General features: G+C 36.1%; 1 protein-coding gene across 2 annotated transcripts; it reads left to right on the plus strand.

Annotated features, from left to right (window-relative positions):
* Positions 1-632: 632 nt before the first annotated feature.
* Positions 633-27,056, plus strand: adam19b (ADAM metallopeptidase domain 19b). Of its 2 annotated transcripts, XM_042769930.1 has the most exons (24): positions 633-1,395; positions 1,561-1,673; positions 2,290-2,361; positions 13,096-13,173; positions 13,470-13,546; positions 16,033-16,237; positions 17,336-17,401; positions 18,031-18,102; positions 18,189-18,355; positions 18,955-19,039; positions 19,128-19,267; positions 19,397-19,574; positions 19,680-19,769; positions 20,356-20,551; positions 21,030-21,135; positions 21,894-22,107; positions 22,204-22,281; positions 23,086-23,194; positions 23,283-23,424; positions 23,532-23,619; positions 24,661-24,885; positions 26,371-26,379; positions 26,596-26,690; positions 26,806-27,056. In XM_042769930.1, exons 1-24 carry the CDS (start codon positions 1,263-1,265, stop codon positions 26,834-26,836), a joined length of 2,769 nt encoding a protein of 922 aa, XP_042625864.1. In that variant the 5' UTR covers positions 633-1,262; the 3' UTR covers positions 26,837-27,056. The 2 variants fall into 2 exon arrangements, with proteins under 2 accessions (XP_042625864.1, XP_042625865.1); XM_042769931.1 differs by lacking the exon at positions 26,371-26,379 and having other exon boundaries at positions 639-1,395.
* The last annotated feature ends 254 nt before the right edge of the window (positions 27,057-27,310 follow it).

Below are 27,310 nucleotides of genomic sequence, written 5' to 3' on the forward strand. Positions count from 1 at the left end.
GAAGTCAGTTTTTCTGCAGCCAAATTTTTGTGTCATTACATATCCTGTACTATGGGGCACATTTAATGAAATGAGAATTCAATTATTACATAAATAATATTCCAGGTTAAACTCAATCCACAGCATTTGTGGCATAATGTTGATTACAACAAAAATTATTTTGATATATGCCCCCTTTTCCAAAAGCAAAAATCGAGGTTATGGTGAAGCACTTACAATTGAATTGAATGGGGTGAATTTTTGGATGATTTAAAAGCAGAAATGTTATGTTTATTTTTTATGTTTAATGTTATGGTTTTTGTTTTGTTTTTTATACTTGTGCATTGTTTGAAGAGCTGCTTAAGTTTAACTCAATCCACAGCATTTGTGGTATATTGTTGATTACCACAAAAATAGTTTTGATTTGTTGCCCTTCTTTCTTGAGAAATTTAGTGTTACAGATTGGCCCTACTCCTATTCATATATATATATATATATATATATATATATATATATATATATATATATATATATATATATATATATATATATATATATAGTATATTATTACACACAATGATGTGTGTGGTGTGTAATACGGTATCCCTGACCTCATTTGATGCGTAAATTATAACAGTATATGTACACCCCGTCACTGTAACAAATGTAAATGCCTTTCAAGACCAACTATAAACACGATATTTTTTCTACCACCGGTATTTTAGCAAAGGTCAGTATTATAGCTCACTTAGCATGCAGCCTGCTCATAGAAATCTCTACATTTCTTTTAGTTTTGGTAAATTGCTGTCTGTGCTACCTGTTTTGGTGCCAAGGTGTATTTTATTTCAAATAAGGTTATACTGGGTATCCCAGACCTCCTTTTGTGCCTAAATTATAACTGAGTATACAACAGCATGTTGTGATTGTAACAACTGTACATACCATTGAAGACTGAGGACGTCTACTAATTAAGGTAATTTTCATCTTCATCTTGAAAACGTATTTTGTAGGAATCTGTTACTTTGGTAAAACCATGGTCAAGTAAATTTGATAGACATACAGACAGATACGTGTTTTTATGAATGGTGGAGGCAGGCTGAAGAAGGGGAGGTGCTTGTATCAGGGTGATAGAGGGCTGTGAAGATGCGCTCCTCTCACTGCCTCCGTCGGTCTCTACAGACAAACACATACCGGCGCTGTTCATCATGAATGCTGTTCATAATCGATAATAATTCATCGTGCACGGCTCGTTTATTTCGTGCATTTTCTTATTTTTGCATGTTATGATGCTTCAGGGCGTGCATTTGAATCGCTGCATGGTCGCGGGCGCAGTGCAGTTCCGATTGTTTTTATTGTTATGTTGTTGTTTACATCTGTCTTTAAAATGCACTGCACATGGCGAAGACATTCATACGGGTGAGTATTACTGTATTACAGTCAATGTAAAATAATACCGGATGCTCCTTGTGTATCGTGGAAGTCTACGTGGAATAGAAGATGCTGAGCAGTGGAGCTCGTTGGCCGGAAATTGTGTGAGATTGATTATTTGTTGGTCTCGTGATTGATTTATTGCACTATTAGATGAACGCTGGCATGGAGACTCATCTCGTATCCATGACAACACGGAGCACTTTATCACTTATCCACAGTGGATCAGCCCTGCCAGACATAAAAGATCTCATGAGGGCACTAAGGTAATGCTGACTGCAAGTAGTGTTGTTTTGAGAATGAATCTTTGTGGTAGTAGTGCATCAGAGCTTCAGCGTGCTATATTTTGTACAACTCCTATTTTGTCTTGTGAATCAAACGTCTTAAGACCATTGTAATTTTATAATTCAATACATTATATTTCAGCATTGTTATATTTGTTATACATTCAGTGAAATGTTGAACTAAAAATGTTTTGAAACATCTTGGTATTTGGTATATTGCCATGAACTCCACAGCTTTGTTGTGTATGTTATCCAGAATGATTTAAAAATGATCGAAAAATAATTTTGTTTGTATAGAAATAAAAACATTTGACCTTTAGTACAAATTTGCTTTTGTGATAAGTGACTTATAATAATAAATTTTAGAATACTTCATCTTCGTTTTATTAGCATGTTTAGTTGAAATTTGCTGTAAATTTGTCCAATTCCTAAAAATTCCAGTGTATTTTTGTTGAAATATTGAAGAAAAAAACTATATGTAATAAACCACTTGCCTCATTCATTATATTTTTTTAAACTATCATGTACCTACCACCATTTTTGCATAATGAAATTTATTAGGTAATTCTATTCTAACCTGACTGATTTGCCTTCCCAGCATCCATCTGAGGCAGAGGTCAAAATTACTGTGGGAGGGGAAGAGCTGATTCTGCAACTCCGGAGAAATGAGTGAGTTTGTGCTCGTAGTCTTATAAGCACCTCCATTCACTGTCCAGCAATTCTCCACTTTAGTCACATTTCACTTACCAACTGGAGGTGTCGTGATATATTCGCAATGAAATGCTGTTCATAGCATTGTGCCAAAAATACACGTCTATGTGGTTTCCCTTTTTGGCACAAACAGATGTGCATGTGTTGATGGAGAGCGTTTGCACCGCACCAGCATTAAACCATATGGGAGTGACATTTGACACCTGCTCCAGGACACCAGAAGCTGAGCACGTCACATGGTTTAGTGTCTCCCCCAGGAGTCCATTGCCATTAGGGAGTAAGTTAATTAGTGAACATGATAACAGATTGATAACAGAATACATCAGGTTTATTTCTGAGGTGTATCATTGGCAATAAAAGGCTAGTGACAGGACTTCAAAAGACCGCTTGTGTCAGGAAAGCCAGGTGGTAACCAGCACAATACTCTGCACCAGCTGTGCTTAGTTTTGATACAAAGGCGCACTTAGTTGCAACTTATGATATTTTTGCATTGCACCATTAAAATTAAGTTGAATCTTAACTCCATGGATTTCTGTGGGCCTTAAAAAGTCTTAAATCAGAGCAGAAAGTCTTAAATTCATAAAGTTAAATCAAGATACACTGCACTGGAAAACAAGATAATAATACTAAGGAAGAACATCACTTTTTGAGATGCAATGTGACAGTAAAGTACATTACAGGACAGTACATTAAAAAATGTTTATTCTATTGCATCCCTGTGGATTCTTAAGAACAAATTATGAAACTGAATAAAGTACAGAGTTACAAGCTAATTAGTTTTTTTCAAGCCTGTAGTATGAACTTTATGCTTTATTTAAGTAAGAACTTGTAAACAGCCGGTGCAACCCAACCCTGGTCTAAGTGGTGTCACATTATTAAAGGTACTATCTGGAAATCAGAGCAGATGAAAAAGTCATAGGCTACCAATTGAAGATCCATCCAGAACACAACTTCACGGTGTCTGGCTGAGCTAAGCCCAGGGGACAACACCCTGCTGTGGGCATTTATCACAGATGCAGCTTTGTTTAAAACATGTTCTTTGGTGTGATGAAAACAATTACGACTGTTTTATGAGCACTACTGTACATTTTGTCAGCTTATTTTTGAAAGGGATGCAGTTGATAATTCACAAGAATTTTGTCTTTTTTTTTTTTTACACATAATATTGAGCAACATCCTAATTCAGAGAAAAAAGTTGTTTTTTGATTCCAATCTGATGCAAAATCAAACTGTTAAGAAGTCATGGTGACTGACCAACAGCAGTGTTTAGAAGAGCAGCATCAATAGATAATATCCATACAAAGTTATATTGTATAAGTATTTTTGATGAAATCTGTGAGCTTTCTGACCCTACATAGACAGCAATGCAACTGAAACGTTCCCAGGCCCAGAAACATAGTAAGGACATTGATAAAATAGTCCATGTGACATCATAGTTCATAATATTATGAAGCTAGAAATATACTTTTTTTCTGAGCGCAAAGAAGACAAAAATAATGACTTTATTCAACCGCCTCCTTTACAAGTAGAGAAATACACATACATGGGTCGTGGTACTCTTGTGAATGGCAGCGGAGACTGACCTGGAAGAGAAGAAAACATCATTATTTTTGTGTCTTTGTGCACAAAAAGTATTCTTGTTGCTTCATAACATTATGAGTGAACCACTGATATCACATGGACTATTTAAACAATGTCCTTAATAACTTTCTGCGCCATAAAACGTTTCAGTTGCATTGCTGTCTATGCAGGGTCAAAAAGCTTGTGTTAAACACAGACCTTATTTCAGAAATTTAACCAAAAACCCATTCAAAAAACCCATTGACATCAGGACCATGGAACTGGACGTGCTAAAATGCTAATTAATTTATGGGTTATATGTCATCCTTGCAGCACTCAATTTGAGTAGCACTGATATGGCCTATTTCTTCATTTGGTGTCTCGGCAGAGCTATTTTTGTATGTTGGGGGTTTGAGTACTAGTATGATTTTCTTTCATGTGGACTGTTTATCGATTAAGGCTGTTGCAAAATCAATACAGTGTTAGCTATGCCAAGCTCATCCCTGCATTCATGTCCAAGCATTGAATATTAATACATGCTGGGTTTCATTTTCTCTTCTGGTTAATTGTGATATTTGTGCGACAAGATAAAAGCAAGGGAAATGGCTTTAAATATATCCATCTCTATACAAAGGCTTTGGTAAATACTAACTAGGGTCAGGTTTGTCATTAATTAGAGATATTTTTCTGTCTTCAGTGTGTTTAATATGAGTCATTCCTACTTCTGAAAGCCTGTGAACTAGCGTGTATCCCTCTGTTTAGCCTTTTAACCTCCATCTACACCCATGGGTCACTCAGTGAGAAAAACAATCCATGCCAAATAGGTTTCTTGACAGATGGAATACAAGACATTATACCAGAAATTTCAGCTTCTCTCAGATTAAACTGCCACTGAGCTCTAATCTATAAACATTTACATATTGAACTGATAAATCTTTACAGTTAAAGCCAGTTTGCTTTGCTGACTGTCTTTGTTTATATATGCACATTAACTCATATCTGTATTAAAACACTTTTAGCTAGAATTTTATATGAAATAAATACACTCCATAATGTACAGTACACAGTGCTGATATAAAATGCTTTTTAAACAAGTTTCTTAGCTTTTTAAGGATTTAGTAGCAACAGTACGGTTGATTTCAGGGGAATGGTTGGCTGTCAGCAGGGATGGGCAATATTTCAGATATATGTATTTAAAATACCTATTTGAAAAACAAAATACTTATTCATAATTTGAATTTAAATACATTTAAGATTAGTATTTTTGTACTTTCAAAATACATAACATACTTACCAGCAGGGGCAGTTCTAGGGTGAGCAGATATCCGGGGCTTAGCCCAGAGACATCCATGTATGTGTCAAAATATTTATATGTATATATTTACATTGAGTAAGTGGCTTTTAAAAAAGCCAAGTATAAGCCTAATTAAACATACAGGTTTCTATACATTTTTAATTTATTTCTAGCACTTGTACATTATACTGCACTTACAAATTGCATAAATAATATTATGAAATTAACGTTTTAAATATAAAAACGGCTGAAATAAAAATGCTAGAAAAAATAGAATGATACTTTTAAATGTGAAACTAAAATTACCAGTAGGTGTCGGCAAACCACTGTCCTAATAACTGAGTCACTGAGTCATTTATTCAATCGATGCTTTCAAAACGACTGATTCATTCAGGAACGAAGAAACAGTTTTTATGAATGGATCAGTGAATCATTGAATCTCCAGATTTGTTCAGAAATGCAAATCCATTCAGTAAGGAAACATTGCTGTGTGCTGCTGCAGAGACGCTCTACATGGTTTTGTTTGAACCATTTTCTTTAGTGAAAAAAAAACAATATTGTCTCTACAATTTAAATAACCTGTGCATTACATGGTTTTACTGCATACCTGCCAGCAAATAACAATCAACAAACCAAACATAAAAATTAACAACTATATTTGTTGCTTCACAGTGACAGTGTTCAGTTACAAATAACCTAAATTAAAAAAATTAAATCTGTATTACAGGGATAAGTTATACGCCATGTCAGTGTTTCCCAACCTTTTTTTAGTCGTGGCACCATTTGGAAATTGTAACAAATTTTTGGCACCCTACAGAATTAATTTTGTCAAATACTTGAATTTCTAACTTCGATATGATACTTTGAAAAGTATAGATATTCAGTTCAGCAGGGAAGAACTGCAGAATATACTGTCATACAGATATTTTTAATATTATTAAATTTTTGTCTATCAATGGAGGCAGTCAGTAGTCTAATTTCTAATGAAGGGACCAATTTACAGCGGGTAAAATAAGTATTGAACACGTCACCATTTTTCTCAGTAAATATATTTTTTAAAGTGCTGCTGACATGAAATGTTTACCAGATGTTGGTAACAACCAAAGTAATCCATACTGTACATACAAAGAAACAAAACAAATAAGTTTAGAAATTAGGTTATGTGTAATCAAATGGAATGACACAGGGAAAAAGTATTGAACACATGAAGAAAGGGAGGTGCAAAAAGTGACAGAGTCTCCAAAATGGACGCTGTAAGCATGCGGTAAACCTGTTTAAAACATCTGGAACTCACATCTGCCCTTTGAACACAAGGCTCTCCAGATGTAGGGCTGAACGGGAAAGTTGTCAATGGGTCTGTCCAGACTCCAGTAACTAATGATGAATGCGCAGTTTGCAGGGAAGAGTTGCTTACAGTGGACTGTCTTTAAAAGCTAATAACTAAAATTAAGCTTTTGTGTGTGTGTGTGTGTGTGTATGTGTGTGTGTGTGTGTGTGTGTGTGTGTGTATCTGCTGGCAGGGTCTCTAGGCTTTTATTCAAATTAATGTTTGCCCTCATGGACCCAGAGGAGGTGATTGGGTTTAGATCCAGGCAGGCACTGCTGATTCAGGTTTTCTGAGGGTGGCGAGACTGGGGTTGCATGACTTGAAGGTCAGTGGAGAGATCTTATTTAGGGCTCAAGTTTTCTGAAGTAGCAGGGAACCCCACAACCTAACTGATTCTCTATAGTCCCCTTTCCCTTTTGTACCCATATACATAAGGGGATAATTCATGACAGACTTAAGACCATGTCTGCTGACCTGCCAGTGAAGTTTCTTTCACTCTATCCCTCCTGTATTTCTGTCTGTTTTCTCTCTCTGGAGGGCTGACAGATCTCAGAGGAAATGTGTGAGGCTTTGTCCTCCCTAATAGTTTCAGTCAAAATGCTGTCTTGTGTCATCAGAATGATATAATCAGAGGAATTTTTAGGTCATTAGTGGTGATTTATTTCAAGTCAACCTGACATGTTATTCACAACCATTTTGCTTTTATTGTGTAACATATTTTTGAATCAAATAAAGATTATTTAATGCAGGATTTGATTTTATCATCTGGAGTTGATTGGATCATAAAAAAAAATGGGTGTTAGGTAGAAAACTAGAGTCAGGTGGTTGGCTGTTTGACTTATTTTGAAGAAATATTACAAAGACAAACATTTGTGCACTGATAAGTCATTCACAATAAGTCCAGGAATGTGCATTAACCATGTAAAGCCTGACATAATAGTCAGGAAAGACCAAATTTTAAAATGGAACATTTAGTTGAACTTTTAGACAAAACATTAAATAAAAGGGTTTGCATATGTTTTTTGTTGTTGAGTATCATATTTGATACTTTAGGCTTTTATAGTCCATATAGTGTGATATAGTAATATGGAGAATCATACTTGAGGAAAAAGCACTCAGTTTTATTCAGAGGCCCGAAAAGGAGCAAAATTTAGCAATTTACTGCAGTTGCTGATATTTATATGGCCAAAAATTGGGATTAAATTGATTGATTGTAATGTAAATTAAATGCAAAACATATAATGAAATGCAATACAGTGAGGATTGTGAGATGGATGTTATTAAATGTACAGCCCCGCATTTCAGCCCGGGCCTGATGGTCTCCGACTTTTTAACGGCCTTCGGGCCAATTTTCACGTCATAGTTCAGACATGGGCCGGGCCTCAGGCCTGTATTAGGCTTCTCCTTATTTTTATATTTTAGACATCCATCAATTAGTGATTAAAAAAAAATTGCTGCGCTGGTGGAAATAACATGAGACTGTGCTACCATGACTGCCAAGAGTGACTCGACGGTGTTTATTGTCCTGTCAGCAGCAGTATGGTGCATGCCGTCAGCTCAGCTGAACAGTTCTGAGTTCAAATACATGCAATAGGCTTAAGCTTGCCGGCAAAGCACTGGCAAAAGTAATTACCATAAATGTAAACTAGTGTTTTCTGAGTCTGTGTCGCAAGGATGAAGTTGCTGATCCTGACTCTCCATCTCCTCAGAGAAGTGCATCTTTACGGATTATGATTATAATGAAAAGTTTTTGTTTTCAGTTTGTTTTATTTCATTAAGTAATCATTTAAATCTTTCTATAGATATATTTATCATGTCTGCGAGGGATTTTCATTGAGTTTCGTTTCATTTTTGTACTCTGTTAAAGAAGAGATGGCAAAAAGCGCATGTTTGTTTTCTTTATTTTAAAAAAGCACAACATTTTGTTGATATTGTGAGTGCACACAAATAAAAGAAAAACCCAATCATCAACCAAACACCACCATTACCTTCAAAACCAAAAATGACAAGAATATCCACTGAAAAAACTGCACGTGATTGCCCTGACGCTTCCATGCCCTGCAAAGCATCTCCTCACAAACTATTGGATATAGCGCATATTTATCTAGGTTTAACGTTTAAACATTGTCATATGCTTGAACTGTTTTTTATCTATATATTTTATTTTAGGCTAGTTGTGATGTCGGCCGCTGGCCGCTTGGTCATTACTTTAAAAAAACAAAAACATATATTTAATGAACAAAAAATGCTCCAAAAATTTTTCAAAATTAACAAAACGAAACGATATATAATCAATTTGCCATGAAACATTAGTATAAGCTGTTTTGGGAGAAGTGGGGAAAAAAGGCCGGCTCGGGTTGGGCTCGGGCCTGTAATTCTGATAAGCTGTCGGACATGGGCCGGGCTAGGGCCTGATCGTCTCGGGCTAGGGCCTAAATTTGAGGCCCGTGCAGGGCTCTAATTAAATGTTCCTCAAAATCATGAAGACACATTATTTGATACTCACATTTTTACTTTTTTTTAATTGTATATGGATAATCAAGTAAACCTATGTTGCTTCAGTCTAACCAACAAAAGTTAACTAACAAAATAAAAGTTATTCTTATGTTTATTTTATAAAGATCACTATGGATTTCACAGCAAAAAAAAAAAAAAAAAAAAAAACGTGTTCCACGACCTTAAGGTGGACATTTTTTGAATTTCACTAAAAGGCCTTTTACTTGCTAAGAAAGTATAAACTATCAATCAGGCAGTAGAAAGATTTGATCATGTGCAATTTAGCTTGTCAAATATGATACAGTCTTTATAGGGATAAAAAAGTAAATATGGTCAATATTGATTTTATGTTGAGTTTAATGTGTGCGTTCTGCATTCTGTTGCTTTTGTTTATTTTCTTATACATGCATTGGCTTCTTTGACTTTCAGGTGACCCGTCTAAGAGGCTGACTGGCTGTCAGTTAGAGGGTAGAGCGCTCGGACAGGCTTTTAGGCTCTTGAACAGGGCAATAAAAGCGCCTCCAACATGGCGATGGCCGAGGCAATGCCCTCAATTACATCATCCTCCCCTCCAGCCCATCTCCTCTCCTCTTTTCGCCCTTAACAATTATTCTCTGTCTGTTTGTGATGTCCCTATTTAATCTTTCTCTCTCCCTCGCCCTCCTTCTAGAATGATGTCATTTGATATGAGGAGAAATTATGGCCTACTGACCCTTGAGACACAGCTCGTCTATGTTGAAATGAGCTCTTTGTTTCAGCTGCTGCTAGACAGCCATGTCTCAAACACACAGCTCTTCATCACTGCATCTGTCGGGCCCTGTGCCAGCCCTTTTAGTGTTCTGTGGGTTGAAAATCATTCCTATCCATTTTGCATCTTTGTCCTTTTAACATAACATAACAATAACATTTATTCTTATATTTACTTTACAAAAATAAAGATTTCAAAGCAAAAAGACCATATGCTAAATAAACACATTTGTCATAGGGATTTTTTTTTCTGTAATAAAGATAATGTGAAATACAGTTTAATTGCCAGTAGGAAATATTAATGTGTGGTCACGACTATTGGCAAGTTGGTTATTCAACGGCTCCTTGTACAGTTAGTAGTTATTTTGGACTACATTCAAACTCTCTGCAGGGTCTATTTTTGCCAGCATTTGTTTTATAGGTGTCTTTCTGTAAGTGTTTTTTATCTTGTAGCTAAAACAACTTGACAAGGTGCCAATAAAAGTGTTAGTAAAATTCCTTCTATCTCTTTCTCACTCACTCTCTCTATTTTTCCAGAGCCTAAGGGACTTACAGCATCATGCTCAGCCAGAGTCAGTTTATTGTTAATTTATGAGTCTTCTTGTTGGCCCAGTGGCTGTTTATGGCTGGGCTCAATATAGCATCACATATTTGGTCATTGGGCGGCAGTGTGGCAGATTAAGTGCAAGCCTTGTTTTAGTTCCCTCAACAGGCGTGCATTGTTTGAGATGGTATTAGATACACTCAAGAACCCCTCTTGCCTACTGCCCCAAATTTTGTCCTGAGTGTTTTTCCACACTGTTGGACTGTATTTGGAAGTGGAATGACCTTGTTGGTGTTCAGTGTCAAATGAAACGTTTAAACGATATGCCTTCATCATTTGTCTGTCAAAAACTAAGTGTGCCTCCAGTAGATATTTTGTCTTCGTTTATCATTGTCTGTTATAAAGGTGGTCACTGCACACTTTTCTTTTCAAAATGAAGACTGTTCATGAAATGTCCCCCTCTTCAGTTTCCATATTTAACTAGATGTCAGTGCTAACACATTTGATTACAGGGTGAAAAATGTTCATGCAGAAGTGTCTGATTCTTATTGTTGATTTAGCCTAAGGAACTCATGCTTGCAAATATTTTAAGTTAAAATCAAACAGAAGAGGCATTTATTTAGTAAATATCAATCATTTAGTATTACATTAGTATTAGAATTGGGCCTGTTTCCTCTCATACTCCACCCAAAAGTTAAAAGTTTTGCATGGATGTTTCTTAAGAAAAAAATCTAGTTGATTTGTTGAAATACAATGTTCAAATCACTACTACTGACATATTAGCTTCTCTCCAGAATTGACTTCATATTAGCATTAGGGGATATAAACTGTTAAAATGTATGTTGATGTTGTGACATATGGTTATTCTACCTTAAAGGACCCTGTGTGATAGTATTTCTACTCGTAACATGTATTTATTTTAAAGACCCAATGTATATCAGAAGGGTGTATGACCGGTATGTCTCTGAGGGCCTCTTTGCACTCATGTCCATGACACTTTTTCTCCCTGGCAGAGATCCAGGGTCCTGCAGGGCCAGTGCAGACTTGTGCTGCCTGGTGGGTGTTCCTGCGTGGGGGTGATGGAGGTTGCGGTCCAGTAGGTCTGGACTGTGTCCAGCAAGTGTTGTTGGGCCAACTAATTTAAACAAAGAGGGACAGACACTTGAGATGTATGTGTTTGTGTGTTTAAGAGAAAGAGAGAGAGAGACAGAATGAGACCACAATGTGTGGTTAGGTTTACACAGACTCAAATTGTCACATAAAATATACTTTTAGTGGAACACTGTTTGAGTTCCCGATTTGTTGCAGGTGTTCATAATGCTTCTTTTCTTTTTTCTTTTCTTTTCTAAGGTAACAAAGTTTTTTATGTTGATTCAACATTTTTTTTTACAGTCAGTACACTGTCTGACAGAAATTAGAAAATTTACATTTGAAAAGAATGACTTTAAGTTGCTTAGTGCACTTGCTGTCAGTGTGATTTAAAATAACATTTTGATTTTAAAAATAAAACAAAACACTTTCTTAAAAAGTTTTATAAATAAGAATTGTAAATGAGTCTTTGTGGTTTACTATTTTTACTCTCCTGAGAAGGAAAATGTTTAATTTTGCCTTGTTAAACCAATAAAACAGACTTTAAAAATATACATATTAAAATAATTAATCATAATTAATCTCATGGATTTTTCCAAATAAAATAGTTGTGTAATATGTGCAAATTATATAAATATGTACTGTATGGGTTGTGAGTGTGACAGTATTAACTGTTACTATTAATTGACTTTAATGATATTAATAATATTGTTAAATAATATCCAGAATATATATATATATATATATATATATATATATATATATATATATATATATATATATATATATATATATATATATATATTATAATTTATTATTATTATTATTGTTTTTTTTTTTTTTACTTAAGATGTTGGGGTACAGAACAAGTAAAACATCATAATCTCTTCACTTTTTAAATACACAATACTGTAGGTCCTGATAGCCTCATGGTCAGTGTGCAGACATGTAGCGCTGTTGCACTTCGGGAGTCCCGAGTTCGAGTCCTGGCTCGTGGACCTTTACCGATCCCACCCCTCTCTCTCTGCCACTTCGCTTCCTGTCTACCAACTGTCCTGTCAAAAGAATAAAGGCAAAAATACCCAAACATAAATCTAAAGTATACACTGTGTCTTCAAAGTATATATAATATATTGATAAGACAGGATCTGAGTGTTATTTCCAGTCATTGTGAAAATCGTTTGTTAGTCTTTTTAGGGGAAATTAAATATTTAGGGTCAGTTTAGCACTTAGTGCTCCTGTTTCAACCTTTGAGGAGAAAGAAAAGTATATAAGCACAATGAACAGACTGTCTATCAGACAGTAAACACACTTACTGAGTATCTGTGATTCTCAAAGCATTCTGCTACTATAGATGAATATTTAATAAGCTCGAGGCCATTAAAGGAAAGAGACTTCACACTGGCAGCCATTTTCTGTGTAGAAATCCTAGTAAGTCCTGTCGGTTTCTACATAACCTACATCTGATGAGAAGCAAATCCTGATTCAGGTGTGACTACAGAGAAGGAATGGAAACAAGTTGGAAGTGTTTATGTTATTCCTTTATAGACGTGATGGAAGTTGTCTGGTTATACAGCTGTGTGCTGATTAAATGTATAACAGAATGATTTTGTCTTTTTTGCATGTTCTTGTGTAAGAGCTGTTCTCCTCTGAATATCAGGAGATATGGTACAATCCGAATGGAGACCGTCAGTTTTCCAGGCCTTCCAACAGTGTAAGTACAGGAGCCGTTCCACAAACATTCACTCCTAAATTACACATGAATAACTCACATTGTCATGGTATTCTTATGATAAACTGTGTTGTCACAGTAAACTAACAGGCTCTAAATAACAAGTCATTTGTTTTGCTTCACCTTTATCAGTGTTTAAAAAGATTTAGTATGTGTGAAAGTAATTCTAGATTATAGATAAAGCAATAAGAAATACATTACGAATCTTTACTTTTTTAAAATTTCAGAACAAGTTTCCCCCTTTCCTCTGATATTATATTAAGTTGTTTTGGTTCCAGGATCACTGTTATTATCATGGGTCAGTCAAAGGGATCCAGGGATCAAGTGTCGTCATCAGCACCTGTGCAGGTCTCAGGTAAGGACTACAGTATCTATACATATGCATTGTGTGAAAAAAAAAAAATATAGATAGATAGATAGATAGATAGATAGATAGATAGATAGATAGATAGATAGATAGATAGATAGATAGATAGATAGATAGATATACACTACAGGTCAAAAGTTTGGAAACATTACTATTTTTAATGTTTTTTAAAGAAGTCTCTTCTGTTCATCAAGACTGCATTTATTTGATCAGAAATACAGAAAAAAACAGCAAAATTGTGAAATATTATTTCAAATAAAATAATAGTTTTCTATTTGAATATACTTTTAAAAAATAATTTATTCCTGTGATGCAAAGCTGAATTTTCAGCATCATTACTCCAGCCTTCAGTGTCACATGTAACATCCAGTCTATCACATGATCATTTAGAAATCATTCTAATATTCTGATTTATTATGAGTGTTGGAAACAGTTCTGCTGTCTAATATATTTGATGAATAAAAGGTTAAAAAGAACTGCATTTATTCAAAATAATAAAAAAAAAATTCTAATAATATATATTCTAATAATATATTTTCTTTACTATCACTTTTTATCAATTTAACACATCCTTGCTGAATAAAATTATTGATTTTACTTTAAAAAAAAGAAAGAAAAAAAATTACTGACCCCAAATTACTGACCAGTAGTGTATATTGTTATTACAAAATATTTATATTGTAAAAACATAGCTTCTTTTTTTTTTTTTTTTTTGTATTCATCAAAGTATCCTAAAAAAGTATCACATGTTCTGAAAAAATATTAAGCAGCAGAACTGTTTCCAACTTTGATAATGAATCATCATATTAGAATGATTTCTAAAGGATCATGTGATAATGATCCTAAAAATTCAGCTTTGCATCACAGAAATAAATGATAATTTAAAGTATAATAAATTTAAAAACAATTATTTTAAATTGTAATAATATATCACAATATTACTTTTTTTTCTGTATTTTTGATCAAATAAATGCAGGCTTGATGAGCAGAAGAAACTTCTTTTTAAAAACATTAAAAATAGTAATGTTTCCAAACTTTTGACCTGTACTGTATATATGTATATATGTATTGCATTTTTTATAGATCAAAGTAATATTTTAGAGTGACAAAGGGTTGCAATGGCATATGTGGGGAGTTTAAATAATAAATTATTTTTGCAATTCCTCTTGGTGCCACTAGTGGTTCAGAAATTACACATTCCACATTTAACCGAGGTATAATCATGATAACTCATACTGTGAGCTATAGCTTCATTTTCTGATTTATACATGATACTCTTCAAAAGAAGTGTCCTAAAAATACAATACATTTATTTCTTATTTATTTTTATTTATTATATATATTGCATTTTATTTTATCCTAATTTTCTTTTCTTTTCTTTATCAGATTTACATTTTATAGTGTAGCATTATCGTGCAGAACCGTGTCCTGGTTAGTATTTGGGACTTTCACAAAACTATTTTATTTCTATTTCCTAAACTGTCAAACTCTTATAAACTTTAGCTTTAGTGACATGACTGCAGCATGAGGACATATAATTTTTTCATTGTGCAAAAGTTCAAGTTTAGTAGCCCGGGAAGTGAGTTCAGCGAGTTCACTGTAGCAGCATGACCGGGTCTCGGGGTTTCTGAGTGGGCTGAGAGTAGATGTCAAGAGTCCTGCTGAGTGCTTTGACTCCTTCAGAGACTCAAACAGGAGAAGAACAGACATGCATTGACTGATCCAAACAGATCGATGAATATTTAAGCCAGGACAGCTTGAGTGAGTGGGGTTTGATTGGAGAAAGGGAAAAGCATTTTATAGTGTATACACACACACACACACACTTCCAGATGATTTTCACAGCTGTGGTGTATGATTCCACTGAATGAGAACAATGAAAGCTTTTTTGTCTAGTGTTTTATGTATCATAGACATGTCAACATGCAAGCATGTTTTAGTTGACATTAAAAAATCTGGATAACATCAAGCATTCTGCAACTTTGTAGGAGACTCGTTTCTACAGAAAGAAGCAACATTTATAGACAAGTAGCATTCGCATTAATCTTAATCTTATTTGGTTTTGGCTTCTTTTTAGTGCCTTATTATTTTGCATTTCTGCAGTGGAAGCATTTTTGCTGATAGTTGGGCGTCACTGCACATCTGTGAAGCGTTGTGTGTCTACACTTGTGTTTGGGGAAAACTGTGATATCCAGGAAGCAAGGAGATCTGTTTTTGCTTAAATAACCTAGTTCAGCATAAACACAAGTTGGCTATCAATTCAGTTTTATTCCCTTCTTTCTTCACCCTCCCATCCGGTATAAAGATCATTTTTATCTGTGGTGGAGCTACTCTGCTTCCCGTGAAAAACCGAGCTGAGAGGTTTCCATCCTGTCGGCTTGTTTAAATATCAGTAACTCTCATTTTTCCCTTTATCAGTGAATCTCAAAATTTAAACATCTTTGTTATTGACATATTGTCTTCTCGATCCCCAGGGGCATGATAACAGTCAATAACAGCGTGAGCTACATGATCGCACCGCTAGCTAACCAAACACACTCTCAGGAACATGCCGTATTCAGCGCTCAGAGCCTGAAACTGCCAGTGGGCACCTGTGGACAATACCATGGAGACGGGAATCATTCGGAAAGCCTTCAAGAGCTGATTGATGTCATGGCAAAGCCTCAGCAGACCAATAGGGTGAGATCATGGGATTCCTGTACAAGAACCCTTGAACCAAATCCAAACTAGAGATCCTCTTGGTTCAGTCTATGTTTTATTTTGAAGAGGCTTAATGTCTATCTTAGCTTCACCATCAAAGAGTTCCAACAGCATTTGTCATGAATATGGTACATTTTGGTGCCCCATGGCATTTTAAAAGCATAAGAGGCACATTTCTCATGTTTTTTTGTTTTGTTTTTGTTTTGATAAACTATTATGTAACATAAAATTAACTTAGCATAAAAAGTAGCTAGTTATAGAAACAATAAATGCCTGTATACCACTTTTAATGATACATTTGTCCACAGAGACCTTCTACTGTGTATATATATATATATATATATATATATATATATATATATATATATATATTTTTATTTTTTTTTTTTTTTTTTTTTTTTTTTTTTGCAAAATATATATTTTAAGATTGGTATTTTCTTGCCCCTACATTTTGTAATATATTTTAGGATTTGAAGGTTTAAATGAAATATGATTGTTAATTTGAAAAATATATTTCTATAAGCTGTTCTATTTACATTAGCACATATCTGAAATATATTTTGGCCAGATAATTTTTCCCCGTGTTTGTTTAATGTTTATTACTAGAAAATAGCAAAAATCAGGTTTTGAATTGTATTTACTAACATTTTGTTAACAGTGTTGCAAAACTTTATAGGAAATGAATATAAAATATTATTACAATTAGTTTAACCTCCTAAAGTTGACAGTAGACATTTCCTGGTTATTCACTGATGATTTTTTTTTTTTTTTTTTATGATTTCAGGCCATATTTTGTTTCCTATTCATGGAAAGTACCAGATAATAAACTTGTTATTTAAATAAATGTGAAGAGCTGACTAAAGTGGTACTAAACCAAGGACACATTGTTCTTGCGTTGGCATACATGAATAGAGTGTCTGTCCTTATCCGAAGACACAGGATGTCCCCCAGTCCCAATTAGTCATGTCTCACAGTATTTAAAATCATAAACGTTTTTGAGGCAGTGACTCAGCACTTCTTCTGTAGTATATTAAATTAGCCTATGCTCAGCCATATCTTTTCTATCTCTTCCTACAGGAAAGAAGGGATGTCAGGAGTAGCATGAAATACGTGGAGCTGATGGTGGTGGCTGACCATGCAGAGGTAAAATCACATCAATACAGTATCTGCTGAAAAGCATGGGTTTCTTGGGGAGCTTTGAGAAATTCTTGTCTTATTCACCTTAATGAAGATTTACTCAAACAGACAGCTAAAAATACAGAAACACCATGTTTAAATTGCTCTATCAGTAAACAGTTTCAAACTACTTTGTGAGCGTAAGAGGCTTCTTTCAAAAAAAGGTGATTTAGGTTACTACAGTAGGTGGTTGCTTATTGGCCCTAATCAAATGGCTCTTTAGCAAACACTGCTAAAAATAATCTCAGTATTTATTTCTGTGATTAAAGCATTCAGACAGTTTGTTCTTGGTTTTGATCAGCATCTTTGTACGACATATTTATCACATAAATGATCACAATCGTAAGCTGGGTGGTTGCTTTGGATAAAAGTGTCTGGTAAATGACAATGACAGTTACCTGACAGCTCTGGAGCTTCAGATCTTGTTTGTTGACTCACTCCACTGTACCTCTGCAGATAAGGCTTGTTTCCTGTCATGACTCAGAATAGCTGACCTCTGCTCTGATAGAGTCATCTGTAATCACCACCTGCATGACACAAAGTTAATTTCAGCTATCTAAGGTCAAAGATGCATCCTAATAGGTTCTCTTTTTCAGTTCGTGAAGCATGGTCGGGACCTTGAAATGACCAAAACAAAACTGCTTGAAGCAGCTAACTTTGTGGATAAGGTGAGAATGCTGTGAATTATACTATTAAACACACTTTTTATCATTTATGTGCTTCTCGACTCAAATATTTTATTTGATTTTCCCAGTATTACAAATCACTGAACATCCGTGTGGCTCTGATCTGGTTGGAGATCTGGAATGATCAAGACAAGATCCCTGTGACCAACAACCCCTACAGCACCCTGGGTGCATTTCTGGCCTGGAGGAGGAAACAGCTGCCACAGCTGTCCAATGACAACGCTCAGCTAGTAACGTCAGTCTCACTGTAGCTCCTCCCACCTCACTAGCATATCATCAGATAATAACGATCGCTGATAATGATCTTGTTTTAAAAGGGTAGTTTTATTTAACATTTATGTACTCTCATGACATTTCAAAACTGAATTAAGTCCACCGTCCATTGTCAAGTGTAGCAATACATGAAGGTTTCTGTTGGGAATCACTTGGATTTCTATAGAAATTACTGGATATTGCACACTAAAATTCGCTGAACAACGTAAAGTGACCGCACTGTTATGTTTTATTCTGCAGAACCCAAAAGGAGAAGTTTTAAAAGCACAAAAGTTGCAAACAGGACATAAAAGGATCATAAAAGTAGTCCATAATGCTCTATAATCTAAATCTCCTCAAGCGATATGATAGAGTTAATAGATATTTAATAGTGTTTCCTCTCCCTTTGTGTTCCACAAGGGTTTGGAAGGAAATGTGAGTGAGTAAATTACACAATTTTCATTTTTGGGTAAACTATCCTTTTAAATGATTATATCTGTTCAGGTAGGCAGTGCATTGGTATGATTTGGTTTCTCCATGTTTTCATTGGAATTTCACCAGTTGTTTTTGTTGTGTTTGTAGGGGTGTGCCGTTTCAGGGCACCATCATTGGTCTAGCTCCCCTTAAAGCCATGTGTTCTGAATACCAGTCTGGTGGAGTCAATTCGGTAAATTTACCTAAAGCATTATTCCATTGAGTTTTTATAGCCGTGTGCACTCAGTTTTTGTTTCGTCTGCCTCTCTCTCTCTCTGTAGGACCACTCTAACAGTGCTGTGGGGATCGCTGCCACCATGGCTCATGAGATGGGGCATAACTTCGGTATGAGCCACGATAGTCCAGGCTGCTGTCTCTCTCAGCCTGAGGATGGAGGGTGCATTATGGCTGCTGCCACAGGGTGAGAACCAAAGAAAAAGATGCTATATAATTTCAAGCCTGCATAAATTTAGTAAATGATGACAGATTTTCCATTTTTGGTGAACCGTCACTTTAAAATCAACTTGGCATAAAAGTTCATGTTCTTCAGGGATCCGTTCCCTCGTGTCTTCAACCCCTGCAATCAGAAAGAGCTGAAGCGCTACCTGAGCTCTGGCGGGGGGAAGTGTTTGTTCAACCCTCCCAACACCAGGGTCATGTACGGGGGCCAGCGCTGTGGAAACGGATACCTGGAGGAAGGAGAAGAGTGTGACTGTGGGGAAGTGGAGGTCAGGAGAGAGTTTCATTGCTTCCTGTCTCATTTACTCCCACGCTGTGATTCCGACTGATCTTTCACTCTCACATTTTCCAATTCTGTTTCCTTTACTATAAAGGAGTGCTCAAGTCCCTGTTGTAATGCCAACAACTGCACGCTGAAGATCGGAGCTGAGTGTGCACATGGAGTTTGCTGTCATGAGTGCAAGGTGAATCCCTGCCAGACTCACCCCACGCTGTGGTGCAGCATCAAATAACTGAGTAATGAAATTAAAATGAAAGACGTCAGATCGGATGCAAAATTATCTTTTAAATGGTGTTTGCATATGAGTGTGGAGACAACCACACTAAATTTACAAAAAACTATTTACACCAACCACCCAAAAAATACAAAAAAATAAAAAATCCTTTTTTTATTTAATCCCTAAAAAGTAAACAGTCTTTATTTTGTCCCAACATCAGAGCCACTGAAGACACAGTGGATTAGTTTTATTTTTAATGGTAACACATCACTGAATACGCAAGAGAGGGGCGGGATGAACAGTAGCTCATTATCATTTAAAGAGACATGCACAGAAACTAGTCGCTGTAAACAGAGCTGTTTCTGACACGGTAAAAAGGATGTTTTTTTACACACCCATTTAGGAATTTTAAACAAAGTATGTTACAGACATTTCATGAAGACCCTAAAGAATCATACCAACTTGTGAAAAATGGGCATCTGATTACCCCTTTAAAGTGTTGTATGTAAATGTATACAGTTTGATCAATTTGTTTTCTCACACTCTTAACTAGCTGAAGAGTCCAGGAGTGATGTGCCGTCCACCTTCAGGCTCCTGTGACCTGCCTGAGTACTGTGATGGGAAATCAGAGACCTGTCCTGCTAACTTTTACTTGGGGGATGGCAGCAGTTGCGCGGGTGGCAGTGCCTACTGTTACACAGGAATTTGTCTGACGCTTCAGCAGCAGTGCCTCTCTCTCTGGGGCAAAGGTCTGTGTCTGCTAAAGTCTGCTAAAAGTCCCATAGTGTAAAAGTAACACCATAAAATCAAGCACCCAATACTCTGTGCGTCACGGTTTCTATAAAAATAGCAGCACAACATTAATGAAAATAAATGTTTTTTGAACAGTAAATCAGCATATTAGAATGATTTCTGAAGGATCATGTGACACTGAAGACTGGAGTAATGATGCTGAAAATTCAGCTTTGTCTTCACAGGAATAAATTACATTTTATTTAATTTTCCAGTGGCAGTGTACTGTAGTTTACTGTAAGGCAGATACTGTGCTTGGCTGTGATCTCAGTATCTGAATGTGAGGCCATCTGCTCATCAGAGAAAGCCTTTGAGTCCAGCTGAGCTGTACTACATAATATAACTTACACACAGCCATTGACTTGAGATGTGAGTATGTGTGTCTCTTCTGTTCTATTTCTGCTATAAAGCAAATTTTCTGGCTCTTTGTCTTAGATGGCCGTCCTGCTCCTGATCTTTGCTTTACTGAGGTAAATAAAGCAGGTGATACCTATGGAAATTGTGGCAGTTTCATGGGTACATACAGGAAATGCACTGAAAGGTGAGTTGCTTTTACTTATAGTAGCACTACCGATCACAAAAGTTTGGAATAATTACGATTTTTTTAATGTTCTTGAAATAAGTCTCTTTTTCTTGATGGGCTGCATTTATCTGGTTGAAATTGTGTTAAAGTAGTATTTTTTTAAATATTAATATAATTTCAAAAAACTCTTTTCAATTGTAATATTTTTTAAAATGTAATTTATTGCTGTGATGCAAAGCTGAATTATCAGCATCATTACTCCAGTCTTCAGTGTCACATGATCCTTCAGATATCATGAAACATTACAGTGTCAATGTTGAAAATATTTAGAAGTTTTTGCTGCTTAATATTTTTGTGGAAACAGTGATACAATACCATTCATAAGTTTGGGGTTAGAAAGATTTTTTAAAAAAGAAAGTGATATGCATTTAAAAATAGAAAAGAAATTAAGGACACATTAAATGCTGTTCTTTTAAACATTCTATTGATCAAAAAATCTTAAAAAAAAGCTGTATTCAACATTGATAAGAAGAACTATTATTAATATTTGAGCACCAAATAAGCAAATGATTTCTTTAAATGAAACTTGTAATAATAATATTTTCACAACATTACTGTTTTTAAATATATTTTTGATTCAATAAATGCAGCCTTGGTGAACATTAGAGATTTCTTTAAAAAACATCAATAACTCTTAATTATTCCAAATTTTTGACCAGTAGTGTATGTCATCATCATTTGGGCCAATCAAGACGTGCTGTTGGTTCTTTGTTTAGGAATGCTAAATGTGGGAAGATTCAGTGCCTGAGCGCTGCCAGCAAGCCTTTAGAATCCAACGCCGTCGCCATAGACACCAACATCCGGTACGGTCAACAGAAGATCCTGTGTAGAGGGACACATGTGTACCAGCGCGGTCAGGGTAATGAGGACCAGAGTGACACCCTAGACCCAGGCCTGGTTCAGACTGGGACCAAATGTGGGGAGAATGCGGTAGGTACTGATAGACTGAATAGATCTAATAACATTAGAATGATAAAATTGTATTAAGAATTTCATTCAATTTTGCTTCATTTCCTATCCGGACAGATCTGTTTTGAAGGGGAATGTCGCAATGCGTCCTTCATGCAAGCTGATGAATGCAGTTCCAAATGTCATGGCCACGGTGTAAGTACATATTGTTTATTTCTGCATAGAGGAGAGTGAACTTTATTGTGCATAGATGGTCATCTTATAGCTACTGTCCTGAAGCAGTTCCAGTTTACATAATTTCCTCGAACAGTAAATACCATCTATAACGGTCAGTGGAAAAAAATTCCTTCACACACAGGTTTATATTTATAAATATGTCTGATTCCAGTTTGGGTTGTGTCTATCTATATCACTTATTCAAGCGAGGAGTTATGATTAAGAGTTTATGATTAAAATGTCGGGGGAAATGTGAGTATTTTTGGATGTGCTAAACTTTAAGCAGACTTCAGTAGTGTAATCAGTTCCACTGAACACTAAGGTAGTGTGTTTTATGGTACAGAATGTATTGTGTGGGAATGGTTTAAAGGAAATGTGTCATTTACTCACTCTCACATTGGTCCGATATGGGTATGATCTTTTAAAGAAGACTTAAGCAGCTTTTTTTCCCACAGTGTCTGTCAAGGTCCTAAAAGAACAACAAAAAAACATGAAACAAGCAAAAAAAGTACTGTAGTCCCTACATTTTGTGTGCTACTGTATATTCAAAGTCTACTGAACCAATACATTCTTTTTATGAGAAATAGATGAAATTTTTAAATCATTATTTACTGACAGTCTTTCCCTCTGCTGTAGCTGATGTAAGTCTAATCTAATGGTCGATATTGTTCAGAGAATAACTTTGATTTCAGTCTGTTCTTTTTACAGTAGGTTTTCATTTTTGAGTGATCTATTCCTTTAAATTGTTTTTCAAAAAATGTTTTTGTCTGTTTTTCCCGTCAGCTTTGTAATAATAACCATAACTGTCATTGTAACTCGGGATGGGCGCCACCGTTTTGTGAGACGTCGGGTTCAGGAGGAAGTTTGGACAGTGGGCCTGTGATCGCACACAGTACGTAAACACTTAATAAAATTAGTATTTCATTGAATGTTATCTTGCCCTTTTGTTGATGTGTTTTGTTTTGTCTTATCTTGTGCAGGCAATCTTTATCTTGTCCTGGTTCTCCTGCTTCTGTTTTTCCTTCTGGGATTGGCTGTCCTTAGTGTCTGTTGGTGCCGCTGCAAACAAAAGCTCCTTCCAACCAAAAGCCCCACCCTTCCTGCAACCCAAATATGCATCAAGTAATCATCTCAATTCTCAACTGTGAAATGCAAACATGTACATGCAGTGATCTTCATGTATTTGGCACTTCTTGCATTAGGAAATGTGTTATTTCTCTTCTTGTCAGTGTTCCAGACACCCCTGAGACTAAAAGTCACACAACAGGTCACGCCAACCCAGTGTTCCGGTCAAAGAAACCACATGCTGATGAACAGGTGTGAAGTTGTTTTGTTGTCAGCGTGGGTTCGCAGTATATCCATCCAAAAGCACAGTTTCGTGCATCACTGGCTTTGTTCCAACAGCAAGCAAAAATTTCCTGTATCCAACTCAAATCCATTTAGCTGTTTGTTGTTCAAACAGCAAAAGAACCTCATGGAACCAGATCCACACCCATCCATATCAGTGCTGTTATTAAATCAAACTAAAACTATTAAAAATTATTTTCATTAATTGAAAATAAAGCTGAAATAAAATACAAAAATAAACAGATGAAAAAAAAAACTATACTTAAAAAAACAAATGAAATTGGAAAATTACACTGGTAACTAACTTAAATGAATAAGTTGAATTACTAAAATAGAAAAAACAAACAAACAATAGAAATATTAAAAAAAATAATAATAATAACCAAAGCAAAATGACTAAAATGTAAACTATAATGGAAATTTGAACTGAAGACATAAAATATAAAAGCTAATTCAAAAATATTAATAAATACTTTAATAGACTACCAATAATACTAAAATAACATTGGTCCATATGTGTTTTTAAAATCCGATTTTTGGGAATGCACTTCAGTCTGAACAGACAAGTTAGATTTTAAGTAGTTTATTCTGTCATTTTGGACACAATGGAAACTAACCAAAGCTTAGGGAAAAAACACCAAAGATATTTAAAATGTGTGAACAAAGATACCCATGAAAATCAATTTCAAGGGTTGAATATCAACCCATAGCATAAAAATGCAAACTGACATGAGCAGAGGGAAAAATAAATTAGCTTTTCCTGGTTTCCACAATGACAGTGACTCTTATGTCTCTTGGCATTGATTCATTACTATAGCAACTGATGTAGAAATACTGAATATCGATCTGATTTGATTACTTACAAAATGACAGTGTGGAAAATACATTTGAATTGGTGCAGCCATTGTCACTTAAAATTACCTGCATTCCACCATCCCAGGAATCCTTGTGAAATGTTTTCATTGTTATGATCAAATTCATTATTCATATTTATATATTTGCATTCTTCAGGCTAGTCCTCGAGCGAGTCCTACAGGTCCACCTAGATCCAGACATTCTGTTGTTCGACCCACTGTGAAACCACCTCCAATCCCAGCCTACGCTGCACACAAGCAGAGTTTACAACATTCAGAGCCATCTCAGCAGTCTCCATCAGCACCTCCCAAACCAAGACCACTACCACCCAGCAGACCCCCTCCACCCTGTCCCATAACCAAACCCTCCCAGGGTGCAGAGGTGAGTGCTTTCCTCTTGTGTCATGTGTCCTCCTGAGCAAATGCACTTCTTGATCAGTCATATAGTGCAATACTTCTTAACAATTAGTCGAGCTGCACAATTGTAGTGGATTTTCTTAAAGGGGTCATATGATGCTGCTAAAAAGAACATTATTTTGTGTATTTGGTGTAATGAAATGTGTTTATGCGGTTTAAGGTTCAAAAAACACATTATTTTCCACATAATGTACATTATAGTTTCTCCTCTATGCCCCGCCTTCTGAAACGCGTCGATTTTTACAAAGCTCATCGGTCTGAAAAGCAAGGTGTGCTCTGATTGGCCAGCTATCCAGGGTGTTGTGATTGGCCAAATGCTTCAAGCATCTGATGGAAATGTTACACCCCTCAACATATACTGTTATGGTGTGTCCCTGGTCTCAGCTTCGTCCACGGTGAGCGCGAAGTTGATGTATTTCCTCAGCGACCAGCACGGATCAGCTCTAGGCATGATGAAGTGGATATCGTGCTCTTTTGGAAGGCCAAAGTAGTTTCACTTTCACAATGAAACACAGCTTCTCCATGAAATGGTGCCGATGACAACAGCAAGAATAAAAGTTACGCCTTCTTTCTTTGCGTGAACATCTGGGTGGCGTTATGCAAATCTTCCCACATACTGATGTAGATATGTGGGGGCGTGTTTAAACCATAGACTGTATAAAACATGGACGTAGTGTCCGTGATGTCACCCATAGACTCCTGAAGAGTGGTTTTGAAGCTCAAAGTCTGCAGAGCGGGCCGTCGCCATCTTGGCAGCGCGTCACTGCACGACTCTCCCGGATAATCGAAAATGGGCAAAAAGGCGGGAGCTGGTTGCTGAAGCCATGCCCTCCTAGCGCGACGGCATTGTCATCAGCAGCAATCCACCTGTCACTCAAGTGGCCACGCCCTTAATTATGCAGAACTTTAAGGCTTAATATAATTTAAACGGATGAGTTATAAAAAAAATTCACCCCCTCACAGTTGTCATGAAGGGCAAAATTTGCTATATAGACCAAAATCATTTTTTGAACCTGGCTGTAAATATGTTTTTTTCTGCTGTAAAGTTGGTGCATTTTAACATGGGGAGTCTATGGGATTGACTCCCTTTTGCAGCCAGCCTCAAGTGGCCAGTCGATGAATTACAGTTTTAGTCACTTCCTTGTTGGCTTCACGCGAGAGAGCAGGAGGTTGCCGCTCGGTTTAAACGAGCCGTTTTAGGGGGGTGTGGCAGAGTCTTAACTTTTATAAAGAATATCTCTTTGGATTTGAGAATTTAGTCTTTGGAACTTTACAGATCTTCTTTATGCACCAAGAGCTTGTAACACTACAAAGAGAAAGGAAAAATTGAAATCGCATCATATGACCCCTTTAAATTTTTGGTGTGTTCTTTCAAGTATTTGAATCAATCAACCCTGACAGTAATAATTATCCCAACATATCTTCTGCTAAACGACCATCCACCTGAAAGCATCTGGAGGTATGCAGGGCTTAACTTCCCACACCTTTCCATTGTACAGTCTATCCTTGTGGGCCTGCCATATTGGATTCTTAGCATGCCATGCACTTACCAGAACATCATGTGACCCAATACATCATATCCATCACATAATAAATTAACTGTTATAATAATAAAATAATAAATCAACAAAAACTATGACTGCATATTCTAAAATAGTTGTTGTGTTTCTTCCAGATGCTGCCTAAGAATGGCCTGCCAGTGTCACCAGCCATGTTGCAGAAAGGAAAATCCAATCTGATGCCCCCTACTGGGCCCTTCCAAAATGTCAGGTAATCAGAAGAGAGAAGTCATAGGCTGTGACATGGAACACTAGCATAGTTTCAGTAATAATAGTTATTTTTATTAATCATTATTTGGTCAATACTTGATGAGATTGTGTTTTAGGTTCCAAAGGGAAGTTTCTGGGAAGAGCTGAGTCGCAGTGAAGCTCAATGAAGCAAAATATCGATCAACTCTGCACCTTTAAGATGTCCTTAAGAGTGACCAATCAAACTGCCTCACTCATAGTGATGCCCGCCTTATTGACTAGGACACAGAATGAAGGATACCTTCCAACTTTTTTTCAGGGGGTGCAGTGCCACTACTCCTGTGCCATATGTTGCATTTGCTTTTTTATGTCTATGTATTACAGAGACCTCAGAGAAAAGAAAACAAAAAACTATGACTATGGCATTATAACCTAATAAGAGCATGGGTCATCTGAATGAATATTTTGCAATGAGAATATGAAATGTACATTTCTGCACGCAGTAGTAACACAGTAGTAAGTACATTATACACATAGAATGAACTGGAAAATGGGAGCAGATTTGTTCAGTCATGAACTAACTTGCACTGTCAGTCCAATTTAGTTTAGTACTACGGTTAATCTGTACTCAGGAAACAGCTC

Source organism: Cyprinus carpio, chromosome A14, assembly GCF_018340385.1.
Source record: "Cyprinus carpio isolate SPL01 chromosome A14, ASM1834038v1, whole genome shotgun sequence".
Lineage (NCBI taxonomy): Eukaryota > Metazoa > Chordata > Actinopteri > Cypriniformes > Cyprinidae > Cyprinus > Cyprinus carpio.